Raw genomic sequence first — 19,054 nt, 5'->3', positions numbered from 1 at the left:
TATGTATCTTCCTCTACGGCCTTCATTTGTTGAGACGACATTATCTTCTCTTTGCCGAAACCTTCTGCTGCCATTAACCACATTTTATGTTTCGCTAACTGTTTGATCACTAGATCTGGTGACTGGTGAGCTCCAGCACGGCTTCAAGTGATGCGGTTAGGCAAGAGCCTTTGTAGCTTTGATAGTTGAAGGCCTGCCGAAGACTGCGTTGCCTTAGATGCCCAAGCAAACGCTCCATAAGTGAAAATAGACTTTACGATCATGTTATGATGCCTGGATTGCAACTCCAGGATCTGCCGGCCAGGCGTCTGCATATCATATGAGCGCCTTGTTGGCTTTAGACAGTGTTAAATCACGTGCCTATTCCAACGTAAAGTTAAGTCTAAAAGCAGGGACTAGCTTGTTATCTGGGAAATCTTTGTGAAATTTTGTACACTCCCCTTTCCCCCTACAATCTTCATTATCATTATAAGATATATGTAGTTGACATACAAAATGAACTATCAAAATCAATTTTTGTATGAACAACTTTATATTTGACAAGATATCTTCATGAAAATTGGTATGCATTATTGTGCAAAGCGATGCTACAATATTATATGAAACTTTCCAGAACAGATGACTTATGATATTGCTGCCATACAATCTAACGGTCGTAATTTAGTTATTGCTTAAACGTTTGACAAGATACATATCATTGTGTTAATAATTTTATTTCTCGACATAGGCTTAGAAGTTTTTGAATGGCGGAAATAGATGATAGAGAGGTTTTTCAAAAAAAAAAAATTTGATGTTGATAAATTTCGCTGAATTACCATAGTAAAGTGAAATTTAACGACTTCATTTGTGGGGTTATGTCTATCAATGACGAGACAAAAGCACATATCTGTTTCATGTTTTAATGCCGTTACAACTTCTTTGTCAACCATACATTGTATAATAATAATTTTTTGTTTTGTTGTTTCCTTTTTGTGTTTGTAATTACTCCGTTAATCCACACAATATAGAATTTTAACAACATTTTAAGTGTTTCATTTTAAATTTATATCCACACTTAAAACCAATTTTCCATAAACTTGTCACTTGATTTACTTTTATCGTTTTGCTGGAAGAGATTTAAAAACCAAACGATTGTAAATATAATTAGTGCGCGAAAGTGTGGTAAGACTGCATTCCCCCTCTCAGCTGCATATTATTTATTTAATTGCTTACGAAAAAATGCAGCAACAACATTTTGGCAACTACCTTGGCCTGCGCATGACAGGCGACAAAGACATTAAATGCAGTTAAAAAGTCCCGAAAATTTGCTGATAGCCACAGTTAAAACTTGAATGTCGTGCCGATGCTGTTCTTACATTCGCATTTTCGACTTTTTGTTTTTGTTGTTTTTCGCCAAAGTGCAACTCGCTTACTTTTACGTTTGTGGTTGCGCATTTTTATGACTGTGTGCATTGTTATTAGGGTGGGAAATATTTCTGAATTTTAGTTATTTCGAGCTTCGAGCAACTTCCATGCTTTATGTTTTCTGTATACAATAATATTTGTAAGCCAAGAAAAGTGTATAATATACAATATTAAGATTACCCCGAAGATAATGGTAGGTAAGTCAAACTGATCTGAGTCGTCTGCTTGTCTATATATACCCTCAGTTTTTAGATATCGATCTGAAATATTGTACATGTTATTTTCTCCTCAAAAAGCTGCTCGTTTATGGAAACCGCCGATATCGAATCACTATAAGATATAATTGCTACAGATGCCGACTTATCAACTCTAGTCCTTGTATGAAAAACTTTTTTATTTGAAAATATATCTTCATAAAATCTGGCAGACATTATTGTACAAAGTAAGGCTACAATCTCCAAATATATTGTTCAGATTGGACCACTATAGCATATAGCCGCCATACAAACTGACCGACCGGTACACAAATAATGATAGTTTTATGTTATAAAAAAATGCACCTGTGAAGGGTATTAACGTTTTTTCTTGTTATTTTTTTCGACCACCCTAATGCTATATATATACTCACGTGTTCCAGATTTATTGATTTTGCCAAGCAAATGCCAACCCACATGCATCTGTATGACCAAACCTCGGCGACATAAAGCAATTTATTGCATTTGTGGCATTTATACGCACGAAAGCAACGATACTGCTGCGCTGATGTGTGAGTGTGTGTGTTCATGCCTCCGCCAACACAATAACCAACTGACTTAATTCCATTGCAACAGGAGTAAAGTAAAAGTCAAAGCGAATGCATATTTATATAGCCAGAGTCTATTGCTCGGATGGGTCGGTCGTTGCTGTTTTGCAGCGTTTGCGTAATGCTGCTCCTTGTTGGTTTGTTGGCAGCTGTGTGCACATATATTTTGTGCTCGTTGCCGTTGTTGAATGCAAATTTTTCGACACTTTTCGCTGAAATTTGATTATGTTTTACTGCACGCGTAGATACGAAATCATGCTTTGCAACTTTTACTACACAGAATTGTTGTCGTTGTTGTTGTTTGTGTACACAAGTTTACTCAAAGGCATTGTCAGACTGGTATTTTATGATGTGTCCCTTCACTATCTCAGTTGGCGGTTTTATGTTAATATTAAATTGAAAGTGTGGTCGTTATATTTATTACACCTGGATGTATATTTATATACCATATACCTATAAGTATACCGTATATATTCAAATTATATAATATGTGTATATTTATATTTATATACCACATATTATATATAGGTTACCGCTTATACTCAAATTATACATTCATGTCTTCACAATAAAAGCTGTCATTAATTATGATGTTCAAGGTTAGTGATATTCTTTATAAACAAAACCTTGAACTTTCATTTTATACAATAAAATATTTAAGATTTTCTTATTATATAAGTTGAATGGCTCACACTCGTTTAATTTTATTTAAATTTTGTTATTTTTTTAGGTTTTTGACCGTTGGAAATAAATATATTGCTCATACGTACTGTCAACCGCTTTTCAACTTTCTTCCAAACACATTGCTGTTGAAAATGTGTGAGACTTTTTTTCGTGTCAGAAAGGAGAAAGGTCAAAGTAGAAAATAACACTATAAAGAAAATGTTTAAAAATTTTAAAGCTTTAAGATTTTGTAGGGCTGTTCTACCTTCCTTTTTGTATGGTGCCAATTTGATCCATCCTGCAATTATATTGTTTTTGAAGTGATAATAAAATAAATTATATTTAGTATTTTATGAGCGAGTGCTGAGTCAATTTAGAGTTATCGTTTTTGAATTATCGATCGAAATTTTGTACACGACCTTTCAAGCTGCTTATTTGTCGAAACCACCACTATACTACAGCTATTCATACCAACTGGCCGATCAAAATCAAGCTCTTGTATTGAAAACCTTTTTATTTGACAATATATCTTTAAGAAATTTTGTATGAGTTATTTCCTAAGACAATTCTCCACTTACATATATCATAGATTTATACATTCATACTTATATGTATAAATATCAGTTAAAGAGTCAATGAGCACCAATTAAATAATATTTCGTAATTTTTAGGTGATTATAGTAGGCAGATAAACCAATTATTCGGTTACGATGTGAACTTATTTGAATACTAGAATGCCCCTTAGCTTTCAGTATCACACATTTCTTCATCTCACCTAAGAAACAGCTTGCATAGTCTTAGATACTGTCATAAATCTGTATGCTTAGTCTGGAGTTTACATAAAATATGTATGTTGTCGTTCAGAATTATCTTCGACCTCATTGCCATGAAGCATTTGTAGTTAAATCAAATAACAGCTGTTTTGTTTAATTGTACCACATAGAAACATGAGTGTTTCTCTAAGCTGATAATAGATGTCGAATACATTGTAGGAAACATTATTACAAATAAGTATTTATTGTTGACTTCAGATCTCAACTGTTTTTATATAATACCCGCATATTATTATGTAATGGCATATCTACATGTGATATTAACAATAGAAACTATCAGCTGTACTTAAATCATTTTGGGGACAAATTACAAAATTAGCGTACACTTTCTGACACTTTTGACATTACTATCCATAACAAGTAACTACTAACACCGTAGTGTACAGTGAATTTTAATATAAAACTCAATATCGATTTTTTTGATGATGCGCTGTTTTGCTTACCATTTAATCGAATTTAATCCGGAAAAAACTTAATACAAATGTTTATTATTGTCTTCTTTTCAACGTATGCAAGTATGCCAGTATTTACTTTTAATTTTTCCAAACACTTGCTTTAAGCCTCGGCTGGGATCGCCCTTCCTTCAGCGAATTTTAATATTTTCAGCTTTGACTAATTTTTGATCGCCATTTGTTAGACTGTTGGTTATTTTCGACTTCATATTCATAAACCCACGTCTCGTCCTCAATAATGATGCGTTTGATGAATATGTGGTCATCAGCAATATTGTTAAGCATATCTCTTGCGACCTCTACTCGACGTCGTTTTTGTAAAAGATTCAGATTTTCGATAAGAGTCTAGCCTATACAAGCTACAACATAAACAAAATCTGTTAGATCGATCCATAAGAGATGTAGAGATCTTCTGCTAAGTAATTTCAAGCACTGGTTCTCTACCTTGTTCGATGGTATGGATGGACGATTCATATGAGTCAAGTTTTCGACCTTCACTGAGTGCTCGTAAATACTCGTACTTGTGATTCAGTATATTTCCTAAAGTGTGAAGGGTATTAACGCTTTGCAACATTCTCAATGATTTCCGAGGCGTGATTCCATTCGAAACACATAAAATTTCAAACAAACTCTTTGTTTACTTTTTGTTCTATGGTAAAAATCGCCCGAGTTCGAAATTATTAAAATTTACTACCGAAATTCGGATTCTGTGGCCTTAATTTAAAGAGCAATGTACTGTAGGAATTTTTTGGAAGGAAAATTTATATTCGCAATTTTATAATTTCAAGAGTATATTAAAAAGTCAAAAAAAAAAAAAATGGAATTCCCTCCCTCTACAAATATGTTAAATAAAAATAATAAATATTCATAAATAATAAAAAAAAAAGTTATTTTAATTCCATTAAGATACTTTTGGCTCATGTTTTCGATCATATGAGTAAGAATTAGCTCTAAAAAAATGTATGTAGCCAAGAAAGCAGACGTAAGAAAAATTGCAAAATAATGAAATGTCTTTTAACGCCGATATTTAATACAAAAACAACAACACTATTAATCGCAACTCTATGATATTTGAAGGCAAATACGTTTTTGCTATTGAGATTCTGCGTAATCACTGCCGGTAAGTGGTATTACTATTTAGCATCGATACCACTCCTTGACAGAAAATTAATGAGCTCCTCATCTACAACTGCTTATAGACACTAAATAAAAAAAAAAAGCATGAATGCAATGTCAGTAAAAAATATATATACAACATTGTTATTTTATAGATATTGTGTTAATTTTTTGTAGACTGCATGAAATACCAATTATTGTATGTTCGGAAGGTCGTGAGTGCACTTGCAATAGATACTTACGTCATAAATGGATTGACTAAGAAACACTGCGGCTAATTTTAAATAAAACAATGAATGGTCGACCGTGAACTTTTTTTGGGAGTTCTTTAAAGAAGTTTTATATTTAATCATAACTCGATTTACTTGTAGAACCCTTCATCTGTCGAAAGCTCTATTTCTTTATCTTTCGAAGTACGCAGTAATATTTATAATACTTTTGGCTATTGTGTATATATTAAATAAAAATCCCATTTTATTTCTTCTCACTGCCTAAAATTTTAAATATGTAAATTTCTAGACGATACAATATTGTATGTTGACATGTTCTGCCTTAACGGTGCAACGATCCATGCATTAATAAAATTTTGCAAGCAAATATATACATATGTATTTCCATGTAAAAATAGAAAATGCATTAGTGAAGAGTGGTCTATTTTACGGTGTTTGCACAAAAATGGGGGTTTGTCAATATGAGTTCATGATTGACAGTGACATTTTGGTGTCATGCATTTAATTTCCTCTTTCTTCTTCTTACTACATTAACATAGGCGCTTTGTTGGAATTTTCAGCATGCTTACTGTTAATTAAACGTACCTATGTATTTAACCTATTAATTCCATTTAAAACTTACTCCAAGTAAAACTATAATTATGCTTACTAGTTTATATCTATTTTCGTCGGAAAAAAAATATTTACTCACTCGATAGAAGAGACTGTGGGAACATGATCGGAATTCTAACTGGTCACTGTCTGGTAGCGCCACATGCCCGTAGAATGAGGCTGACAGATCGAAATGATTGGAATGGAGCATCTCTTGTGCCCTTGTCCCGCATTGGCAAGACTACGACGTAAGCATCTAGGGTCCCCATGGTATGATACACAGGAGGAGGTATCGATAGTGCGGCCGCAGAGTCTGTTAAATTCCATCAAGCGCAGGCATCCTAAAGATGACTAATTCTTTTGTACCTAGGAAGTGAAGTCCATCTGGTATCGCAAAGGACCAAAACTGGTCTATAAGTGACTTATTGGCCAACCAGTTTATAGGTATGAAATATTTATCATAAGAAGTGAAATAAAAATTGACTGAGCAGTGTGACGAGTTCATTTATAATATTTATAAATTTTATGTTTTGTATGTAAATATAAAAAACTAACTGCAAATGCGTGCGAAATATTTCATTATTCCTAGTGATTTACATAAATAAATATGTGGTACAGATGATGAAAAGTAACATAATTTAATGAAGAAAGAAAAACATGCTAGCGTTTGCCATTTTCGAATCAGCCTGTGTTGTAGAGTATTGAGTTGCACAATTCCGGGGTTTATTCACCCTTGTATTGAAATCTGGCAACTGACAACTTTATCGTAAAGTTTGACATTTTTGATATTATACGAGTACATACTAAGAAGGTTTTGACATACGGCCGCTGCTTGTATTGTTTACAGTAACTTTAAATATTCATCTCAGTCAAAAAATAGAATTAAATCGGGAACGCTTTCGGGCAATTATTTTTCACAACTTGCGACGTGGATTAACTCAGCAACAAATCATTGACGAACTTAATTCCATTTTTGACGTCGAAGCTTCATCAAAAACCACTGTTTTTCAGTGGTGAATTCAGTCGAAGTGTCAGATCACTCCGAATGCGATTTCGTGGAGGTTGTCCAAAATTAGTTGCTGCTTTGGAAAATATTGTTGCTGTACGCCAACTGATATTGCAGGATCGTCATGTGACCTCTAGAGAAATAGAGACAACTATGTATATTGCAAGAACATTTGAGTATAAAAGATTTTTGCTCACGGTGGAGCCCACACAATATGTCGATTGCTCAAAAAAACTGCTTCGAAACACGTCAATGAAATCGTGACAAGTGACAAAATGTGGATTTATGCGCCCGAAAGCAAAGAGTAGCTATTGTATGACAAAGACAGAGACAGATCACTCTTTACCACGACAATGCGAGCTCTCAAATATCGACTGAAACAATTGCATTTTTGAGCACGCAAACCTTCAGTTTGCTGAACCTCCACCTCCACCTCCTCCACCGCGAAGTCTCGACTTGGCACCAAATCACTTTTTATTCCCGTTCGAAAAATAATAAACGAAGAGGTCAGTGTTTTTAAAGAACAGAAGAGGCGGTTGATACGTTCAGAACGCATGTTGTGGAGATACCTCAAAAAGTGACAAAATTGCTTCGAAAATCGGTTCAAACGCATGTAAAAGTACATAGATCTTATAGGGGAATATTTTGGAAAAACTTTAAAGCGATTTTTGATGATTAAAATTTGTTTTTGTCCTCTATTAACAAAATATAAAAGGCAAGCTGCGAATTGCTCCTCTTTCTTTCTTTCTTTCCGAAGAATGACGAATAGAATACAGCTATCTCTTCAAGAGATTATACTTTTTTTTTCGGAAAAAGAACCATTATCTTTCTTTTTTCTCTTTGGTCCAATTTAAACCTCAATTCTCACCAGTGAGACACAATTCGTTGGTCGTAGCCTACAATATATAAAACCAAACTGTATAGATAAAATCGTGTAACCAGAATATTTTTAAAATTTAATAAATTATTTCTGCCACAAAATTATATTTGTATTAAATTTTCATTTCCATGCACTCAACATAATTCGATTCGCTCCGCATTTTAGACAATAATTCCCACGCATTGCGTGTCAGTTGAGTGTTTTCAGCTCAAATTATTTCGAATTCCATACATACACGCAATGCATTTTAAAATTACAAAATTAAATTCGTGCCGATTTTTCGTTTACATTATCTGGTATACTTACACAAATATTGCTATATTTGTATGTATAAAAATATCTAGAATTATCAGTTTATGTACTTTTCGTTTTGTTGTGCATTGTTGTGGCGAATAAGATTTTTTCAAATAAAATTATATGCACATGCTTACATACAAAATGTTTCCCATATTTGGTTACAAAAATGTGAAGTATGAACTCATCGAATAACAATTACATGACGATAATGGAATTTGGTGTTTATAAACATGTACTTATGTATTATTTAAGACGTAAAATAATAATTAAATTTTTCTTCTGATATTGTTGCTCGGTGGTCGTAGAATTAAAAGCTGTGTTATTTCAACATAAAATATTTATTAGAAACAAAATGATTGCTCTTTATCTCTCACATTTATTTCCGCACCGAACTTCAAGCGGTTACGCGCTTAGAATTCAATTGGCTCACTGTTACTGTGGGCCGTTTTACATAAAATTATAATGCTATTATTTTGATAGCTCTTTGACAGTTGAATTATCCACCTCTTATAATCTCCATGTTTTAAAAAAGATCGTTCAGTTTTGTGTTTCGAAGTTTTAGGGTATTTAGATTAGACACATGTCAATAAAATATATTTCTGGAATATTCCAAATTCTTGCACTGGCTGTAAGTAATGGGTGATCCAAGTGAAAGTACTTTTTTTTGACAGATCACGCGTGAGTCGCGTCAAGCTGTCATGTTATTTTTGTTAGGTATTGTTTGGCATTTCATCATGGAAAGGCTTACGCCTGCACAGAGTTTACAAACTCTTGAAAAGTTCCAAGAAGGTCCGACGTTTTCGAGCCAAATTTTGTTTAGCAATGAGGCACACTTCTGGCGCAATGGGTGTGTAAAGAAGTAAAATTTCATCCAGAAAAAGCAACGGTTTGGTGTGGTTGTGGGCCGGTGGAATCATCAAAAAAAATGTAAGTCTATGCGGACAATTTTGCTTCGATTCAGGCCTCGTAGCCAGACTCAATGGATGGACCGGCACCATCTTAAAAAAATAAATTCCAAGGAATATTTTTTCCAATGATGATAAACATTCCCCGTTAAATTTAAAGTTTCGGTGCATTTTTTTTTTAAGTAGCGACCCTCGAAATGAGTCATCACTTATTATGAGATATTTTCTAATCGAGAGCAAAATTCATATCTTTTCATCATTACATACATGAGGGCTGCTGTTATTTTGATTTCTTTGATTTCAAATACAACTGCTTTTATTTTGATCTCAATTACAAATTTATTAAAAAAAAAATATATGTTTGAAAATAAATTGTTTGCTGAGAAAATAATGTTAGTATGTTTATATTTATTTTAAATAATTTAATAAACTAGAATAATTTTTCAAATTCCAATAATTCGATACAGTTAAGTAACAACCTCTAATAGACTACGGTTCACCAAGTCATATCTAACATATACATATTCTCCCATTCCCCTTTTCTTTTAACAAACTAGTCACCCGATTTGTTATTTTGTAGCAAATTTCGCTTAAAATGCATGCTGTGCGTAAAACCAAGAGTCGCTTTATCACCAATTTCCGCTACTTGTTTGCTGTGTGATACTATTTTTAAGTAAACAACAAGCAGTTTTGTTAAATTTCACGCTAAAAATGTCACTAACCGGCTGGTAGATAATGCTTGTGTGCTGGAACCTTAAAATTCGATATTTAGTAGAGGCTTTCAGGTCATTCTTCTTAGCCATGATTCAGCAATTAAACTGTGCAATAGAAATTATAGAAATGAAACTAGAAATAATGTATCGCTGTTTGGGTGAGCAGAGCGGGGAATGCGAAATGAAATACAAAAAGCCAATCAGTAATCTTTGGAGAATAGGCAGAAAAATTAAACTATTTTTACTACGTGTTCTCTACTTTCCTTATTAAGTAAGTAGTACGTTCTCCCAACAGACTTAATAAAGTTCATTGCCGGAACGAAATAGATTAAAACAATTCAGAAAAATGAAATTCAAGCGGAACCGGTCTCATAAATGAAATACGCTGGTCGAAAACGATTACCGCTATACTAAGTGGAATATTCACGAATATTTAGGTATAAAAAAGCTCTGTGCAAAGTGAGACCCTGCGAGCTTACTTTTGACCAAAAATGTTTAAGCGTAATAAACCTAAAAACTCGGGTTTGATTATAATTTGATTTGATTATAAAGTGCCACCGACAGTCTGTCGAACGCAACAGTCGGCTGGCAAGGTTATGGCGTCTGAACTTTGGGATGCGCATGGAATACTTTTTATTGACTACCTTGAGAAAAGTAGAAACATCAATAGCGACTATTACATAGTATTATTGGACCGTTTAAAGGACAAAATCTCCAAAAATCGTCCGCATTTGAAGAATGATAAAATACTGTTTCACCAAGCCAATGCACCATATCACAAGTCAGCGAAAACGATGACAAAAATTTATGAATTGAGCTTCGAATTGCTTCCGCATCCACCGTATTCTCCAGACCTGATCCCCAGAGAATATTTCCTGTTCGCAGATCTCATAAGAATGATCGCTGGGAAAAATTATGCATCGAATGAAGAGAGAATCCTCGAAACTGATGCCTATTTTGAAGCAAAACAAAAATCGTACCACAAAAATGTTATCGAAAAGTTGGAGGCTCGCTATAATCATTGTATCGCCCTTGAAGGGTTGAATAAAAAAACTTATTCTGGCAAAAAATGCTTTTTACAATGGTGGGCCGGAGACTTGGCAATTGACTTTTTATTTTATAATTATATTACAATATCTTAAAATTCCCATATTCTGTATAGTATTTATCGGATCAACAAACTTCCTCTATTTCGGCAAAGTATTACATCAAGTGTAACATTTTCACACAGTTTGTTTAAAAATCTCATATTCTGACGGAAATGCATGTTAGGAATGTTTCGGATAGTATTCGGATAGTTAGGATAGTATCCAAATTAGTGAAGTCAGTTCACGTTTGCCCCAATTACCAGCCGCCAATTATATCGGTCATATATCGGTTCAAAGTTTTACAAAGATTGGGCCAAAAAAGCACCTAAAATTTTTTATTAAATTCCCCGGGTGAATGATATTTCAAAAAAATGTATTTTGCTTAATTGCTAGGCCAAATATGAGCGCGATCTGTTAACTAGACATTTATGGAGAGGTCATCATTTGTTGCGGAGGGACTGACGATCAATAAAGAATGCTATTATGGAGCCATTTGCGTGGGAACATCTGTCGAAAACGGTCGAAATTGCGGAAGAACAATTCATGGAAAACTCATCAAAAACGCAATGAATACCATCGATCAACCACCGTATTCACCATATTTGGATCCGTGTGATTTTTTTCTTGTTCCTCAAATTGAAATTGCTGCTCCGGGAAACCCGTTTTCAGTAAATCGAAGAGATGAAACAAAATTCGCCGAAGAAGCTGACGGCCATCCCAAAAAGTGCTTATGAAAAGTGTTTCGAGGACTGGAAAAAATCGTTGGCGTAAGTGTATTACATCTGGTGGGGAACGTATTCCCCATTGTCGCAATGTATACCGTAGTATTAGTTTTTGAGAAAGTTATACAGGTCATACTGTTATTTGCCACCGCATTTGGAAGAAATAGCTTAACGACAAACGCATAATTTTTTAATTTCTTATGCAAATGATCCTGGAAAAAATATCAAGCAGTAAGGATGTAGAGAGATTACACAGTAGCATTTATCTGTTTCTCTGTTAAATAACCAACATTTTTCTTTTATTAATAATTAATCTAAAACATCATTTGCGATTATTGTTGTATATTTTTATTTCTCTCCTTAATCTAAAATTATTACCAGTTAAATTAGTATTAAAAAACCTATTTCAATATACACACTTATGTATATTTTTCGAATAAATACGACGTGTTCTCCATATTGAATAAATATTTATGCATAAATATGTACCACTTAAAATTTAGTACTCAGAGGTAAGCAGCTGTTGCTCAGTAAATAGTAGACAATAGGTTATAACACCTGATAAAGATAAATAAATAAATCATATTTATAAAACAAACAACAGTATTAAGAACCAAATTACTAATTAAATTTTTATTTTTTCGAGACAATATTTGTCCAGTGATGAAAGGGTTGTCTTTTAAGCTTTTGTCAATATTATACCATCTGTGTCTAATGTCGAGCGATCAATTTAAAGGGCTACGACATTGACCTTTTGGGATGCTAAACATTTCAAAATTTTGATGAAATTAATATTTTTATATAAAAAATTCTGCCAAAGATAGCTTTTCTAAATTATAGAATTATAGATAAAAGCGTTATGTAGCTAAAACTGAGGCATATAATATTTTTGTATACCATATACATATGTACACATAACGATCTGAAATTTCACTTTCCTTTTCTCCACAAGAAGCTGCTTTGTTCTAACGGCTGATATCAGACCACTATGGAATATAGCTGTCATATGAGCTGACCTAATATTAGGTTGTCAAATATCTCCCTTCCGTTTAGACGGCAACTTCATAATACCCCCTCATAGAAGCCCCACTCCTTATTTTCAAAGAACTCCGGCAGCCAATTTTCACAAGCCTCTTTTGAGTTCAATTTTACACCAACAAGGGCGTTGGCCACAGACAGAAACAGCTGGTAATCACTTGGCGCGATGTTCGGGCTATATGGTGGATGCGATAAAACCTCCCATCTATGTTCCCATAGCATCTGATGAGTCATCAACGAAGTGTGTGGTCTGGCGTTGTCGTGGTGGAACACTACACCCTTCTTGTTGGCCAATTCTGGACGCTTCTGGTCGATCGTCTGCTTCAAGCGGTCCAATTATTCGCAGTAGATGGTAGAATTAAGCGTCTGGCCATGTGAGAGCAGCTCATAGTGGATAATTCCTTTCCAATCCCACAAAACACACAGCAAAACCTTCCTGGCCGTCAATCCCGGCTTGGCTACTGTTTGGGACGATTCACCGGCCTTCGACAACGCGAGGTCCGGCTAGGGTTGGCAGGGCACGCAAAGAGGTGAATATATGCACGTTGAACATATATTTGAGGTGTCAGGATCGATTCTAGATAAATATTAGTTTAACCTGCAACAGGATCCAGAACAAAACTGCGCAAGAGTCACTCTCGCTTCTCGCGGCAGTTCGAGCTCTTTGTCTGCAATGTGGTTTGACTCCAAGTACGTCATTCACTGAGAGGGAGTCGGTGGAAGTGTTAATGGCTACACTATTAATGGTTCCACTGTGAATGGCGATCAGTGCATGTCTGAAGTTTGTTGCGTCCGAAGTCTGGTGTCGACGTAGTTGAGGAAGGACCTCTTGATGCTTCTAGAAGGCAGTTCCGCTATAAGCAGGTCACTGCAGGCTTTGTTTAAACGCCTTCAAAACTTATCGAACTTAACCTCAAACCTCTATTTGTCAATTTTACAAATGTTAGGTGAACCAAGCTGGTATAAACCTTGCCACACTTACAGAAATCTAAGAGAACCAATATTAATAAATTATATTTTCAAATCTTCAAATGCTATCAAATATTCTATTCGCAAAGTAACCCTGAAATCAATTTCTGCGCTTTTCCAAGTAAACAGAAAAACTTCTGTAATTTTAGACAACTTTTATCTTCACATCACATGCTATACCTGTACATTTTTTACTCAGTTACACATTATGGCAGTAACGACCAGCATGCACCTCAAATGATTAACTTTACACTCATTTTCCGCATTTGAATTATTGCTACTTGGATATGAGCGCGAATGGTAATGCTTGTCAAAGCTTTATTCGGGTTTTATTGGTAGTTTTATGTACTGACGTGAGTAGCGCCAACACTTTTCAAGTCATTTTCACTCTTCTGCTCAAGCACTCATACACTGTCAAATATTAACTGTTGTTCACTAATTTTTACTTTACTGCGTTCAAATACTTTATTGATACATTTTATTCTACTTGTTTATTTACAGCTTGAACGTGCGAATGATACTGCTGGTGCGCGATCCACGAGGTACAATGCAATCGCGCAAGCATCGCGACTGGTGTGCCGGCAATAGGGACTGCGAGAATCCCCATTACGTATGTCAAGACCTAGTGGACGATTATCATGCAGCTGTGGAACTGCTAAAGGAGCATCCATCGCGTTTCAGGTAAGAGAATATTCGTAGAAGTTGTGTAGTATAGATTAAGTAGGATTCAAGGAACAATTCTTCGGGCAAACTCATAAAAATCGGACTAAATTGTTGGATGTTCGTTATTAACATTTTATGATCATAATTTCGTATCGAAGATAAATGAACGCATAACATATAATAAATTTATTATCCAAGACTTGAAAAGCAATTCAAAGATCTAGCAGATTTTCAAATATTCAATTTTATTCTCAAACAAATAAGTTTCTTATCCAATAGTTTCACAGGCAGTCCATTAGTCGATTCGTACCTGAGGCGCTCTGAACGGATAATAGTTTATATCAGCTGTTCAAAACGGACCCGGACTGTCCCGGAGTCCCAAATTTGTTTTCTTTGATACAACTATTTGAGCGGCACCCGAAAACACCCCAATCCGTTTTTTTCAATTTTTTCCTAAAACATTAGGAAAGGTCGTGAACTCATCGACAACTTTCCTCATGCGAGCCGTCCACTCACATCTCTTAATGACGGTAACATAGAAACAAATAAAGAAACTTTACTTGAAAATCGTCGTGTTGGCATTAGAAAGATAGCAGAGCATCTCAACAACTCCTAGGAATCAACTCAACACATTTTTAATGTTTTAGGTATGAAGCCTGTCAACGCTAGGTCCATACTAAAAGACCGCAATCTTTTGCAAACAAACGACAAAAAAAAAAACCCCAAAATGCTCTGAGGCCATCCGAGGCCATCCGAGGCTAAGATTTGTACTAAAATACGTGAAAATGTAGTTACTGTTTTCATTACTCCGGTTCATATTTAATCAGATGTAGTTTGGTACTAATTTCGCAGTGAACCCTGGTATTAGATATAATCTCTGCATGAAACCTCAATCTTTTACATAAGGACGCAGAAACCGAAAAAACAAAATTCGCAGAAGGCTCTGAGACCTTCCGAGGCTGTGATGTGTATTCAAATACGTGAAAATGTAGTTATTTTGTTACTGATTTCGGATTTCACTTTTACATTCGATCTTTGCATGAATTCGAGAGTATGAAGCAAGTCAATGCTAGACCCATACTAAAAAAAAAAACCTCAATCTTTTACAAAAACGAGGCAAAAACCTAAAATTTAAATTCGTAGAAGACTCTGAAGGCCATCCGAGGTCAAGGCTTGTATTAAAATATGACAAAATTCGTTTGTTTTAGTCCGTGTCAAATTTGATCAGATGTTTGGCATTAATTTCGGAATGAAACCCGCCTTAGATTTGATCTCCACATAAATCCGAGTCCAGAATCCTCTGTTTATTAGCTGAAACCACAGTCTATATAAAAGGAATGTAATCGAGTTTACTTATTAATTTGGTCAAATAATCTCAACTGGACAACACCCTAAAACTATTTCTCTTATTTACAAATACCACAAAAATTATGCCAAAATAAAATATTTTGATAAGTTTGAACATAAAAAATAAAAGTTGCGCTTCACTATTTTAGAAGTAAAAATTGGAAAAATAATTTTATAACTAGTGGCAACTCTGCAAAAAAAAAATTTCATTGTATATTTCAGAACATTGCGTTATGAGGATCTTTCACTAAATACCTACGACATGACACAAGAGGTGCTACAATTCTATGGACTACCATTCGATCCACTGGTTGAAGAATTTCTGGACACGCATACAAAAGTAAATATTGGTGGGGTTAGCTCAACCTATCGCGACTCGAAATCGGCACCATTCCATTGGAAGCAAGATCTGCGGCCGGACGAGGTATGTACAATTATATGACAAATACATATGTACATCGGTATATAAAATGTGTGAAACATATGAATATTTTTATAAAATATATATTGAATAATTAAAATAATTATCACAGATCCAGTATATACAAAATAACTGCGAAGAGGCCATGCAATTGTGGGGTTATCGTAAGATCGACAACTTTACCAACTTCCAACAAGCAACATTTGATCCAATCGAATTGCCGCCACCCTTCTCGTGAACTGCTCTCAATTAAGTTGAGTAAATGTTGCAATTATGTAACGAAAACACAATTTTACAACAAACCTAAATCGTTTGTCTCCTACGCTCTATTTGTATCTTACTCGCTTATATTATGTTTTTTTATACCATTTTGTTGTGATATATCGAAGAAGTTAAATATTAAAAAAAAAGAAGAAGAAAACGAACAATGTTACTATGCTAATGCTAAAAAATAAAAATACGACAGCAGCATAAGAGTGAGAGAGAGAGCATGTATTTGTAATTATTAATGCGTATCTAGTTATAAGTAATATATATTAAACATAATCGTAAGAAGAGTTCGTTTAGCGCAAAAAAGCAATTTGGAAGTGCGGGTCGTAGGATGCGTGCATCAACAAAGCACAGGCTGAATGAGTGAAATAACGTATCCCAAGTCCGCCCAGGCCCACACCAACAACACACACACACGCATACATACATACACACAAACTTATCCATACGACATGAAAACGTATCAACAGTGCAGCACTGTAGTAATTTAATTATGTAGTTTAATATTATATAAGTATTACGTTCACATACTTAAATCGAAACAAGAAAAAATTTAAAACAAAACTCGAATTAAATAATTAATTTAAAACAACAAAAAATATTATGCACACTACTTAAAAAAACACGCGTAGACATTTTTACACTGCATAGTTTTAGGCGTTGTGCATTTTTTGCAAACAATTAAAAACACTAGACATACACACACATACACACTAAACTCATACACACATATGTAATTATGTAATTAATTAGTTAAATAATTTTTAAAAAATTGTACGCATTCATTAACGTTGCTGACATCTAGTATAGTTTCATAGTTTGAACTAAGCAGTAGGTTATGTAATATTTATATGCAGAGTACGCGCATAAATTCAAGTTATTTCAAAGCACACAAAAGCAAAAAGCAACAAATAATTATAATACTAAAATTAGATATGCGTTTGATAGCAAACAAATATTGCTAGTAGTTGAAAAATAGTGCTTTCGAAAAGCGTAAACAATTTTACGAATGCATTTTTGTTAGTGTAGTAATAAAAATAAAATGATGAAAGAAATGAAAAACATGCGAAATGTGCAAAATTATCAAACTTGTAAAAAAAAGCGAACATACATATATGAAAATCGATAAAACATTTGTCACATATCGTTAACTTAGCAATATAGCGCATACAGTGACGAGCTAAAATTTACAGCTAAGCAGCAGGGGTGCCAAGTTGTTATAAACAAAATTGACTTAAAATATTGATTTTCAAAATTTTGGGATTAAAATTTTTTATTTATTTTTTTTTTTATCAAAATTTTGGCTCTAAAATTTTATTTTCAAGTTTCGGATTAAAAATTTTGTTCTAAAAAATTTTAAAAATTTGTGATTTAAATTATTAAGTTTTTCAATACAAAATTTTGGATTCAAAATTGTATTTCAAGTTTCGGTTTAAAAATTATATTTTCAAAAGAAAAGAAAAAATTTGGAATTAAAAACATAATTTTTTTTTATTTACTTTTATTTACTTTAAAATTTTGGATTAAAAATTATATTTTCAAAATTTTGGGCTTAAAATTATTTATTTTATTTTTTTTTATTATTTTTTTTCTTTATTTATTTATTTTTTAATAAAAGGACCCATAATGTTTGGATTCAAATTAGATTTTCAAATTTCAAGTTTGGGGTTAAAAATAAAATTTTCATATAGGGTATTATAGGTTTTTCAGTATTTGTAAGCAAATACTTGTGACGAATTTATTAATAAATTAAGATATTTTTTAAAACTTCACAACGAGAGATCTCTTTTACTGTCATTTCGGTGAATAACGAAGCTCGTACGACCATATAAATCGTGTGTCAGCATGGTTGTGCTTAAGTATAGCTCGTCACTTCGATTTTACTCTTATTAAGCAGAAAGAGAGCTGTCAAAACCAGATTTTATTTTAAATATAAATCGGTATATTAAAAAAAAATTAAAAATTACATTTATTTCTATAATTTGAGAGCTCAGAAAAATTTCCAATCAAATTCTGCTGTATATATGTATAATAAAAAAGTTAACGAACGTGACTTTTGGCTAGACTATGCTTTGCTAGTTGAATTCAGGAAAAAATCGTTATTAAAATAACAATTAATTTTAAAAAAGAGAAAATCAAGTTGAAGAAGCACTAAACCTTCCGTTGCTGCATCATTTAGAACTGGATCAAACAAATTGCTAAGCAATATTGATGTAATTTTATGAAATCTAAAATATAAAAATTCTCGTGGTATATAAAATTTAAAAAAATAACTTCGATAAGCATTTATGTTATTATAGCATTGTAATTTTAAATAGACAAAAAATATATACAACAACAAATATTAAATTGTATATTATTTTTTGGTGCAATAATTTTAATAATTGTATTAGAAATGTAAACTGCCAATTTGTTTGTTAGAACAACAGCAAAGAAGGCGTTGCATGAGCAATAAATGTTATTAGCGAAAAATATAAAAATATTTTTGTTTATATTTATTAAATTAAAATATTGAAAAATAAAATTGTGGTTTTATTTATATGCCTGACTGCAGCAAAAATTTTAATACTCGATGGAGCCATGTGTAGAAGTTTACGCAAGTGAGGAAAGTTCTCGGATCGCCATTCACTTGGGAGTGGTAAAA

The 19,054-nt window shown here is 33.4% G+C and overlaps 1 protein-coding gene across 1 annotated transcript in view; it reads left to right on the top strand.

Annotated features, from left to right (window-relative positions):
- LOC108972803 (carbohydrate sulfotransferase 3) overlaps positions 1-17,698 on the top strand; it is a 73,143-nt gene extending 55,445 nt beyond the window's left edge. The window contains exons 2-4 of the mRNA XM_018939625.1: positions 14,211-14,390; positions 15,942-16,143; positions 16,253-17,698. Coding sequence (XP_018795170.1) covers positions 14,211-14,390; positions 15,942-16,143; positions 16,253-16,378 — 508 coding nt within the window. The 3' untranslated portion in view covers positions 16,379-17,698. The remainder of the gene's footprint in view (positions 1-14,210; positions 14,391-15,941; positions 16,144-16,252) is intronic.
- Positions 17,699-19,054: the final 1,356 nt, after the last annotated feature.

Source organism: Bactrocera latifrons, unplaced genomic scaffold (assembly GCF_001853355.1).
Source record: "Bactrocera latifrons isolate USDA-ARS-PBARC rearing strain unplaced genomic scaffold, ASM185335v1 scaffold_43, whole genome shotgun sequence".
NCBI classification, from domain to species: Eukaryota; Metazoa; Arthropoda; class Insecta; order Diptera; family Tephritidae; genus Bactrocera; species Bactrocera latifrons.
The sequence above is the reverse complement of the archived record's forward strand: the minus strand, read 5'-3'. Positions and strand labels throughout refer to the sequence as shown.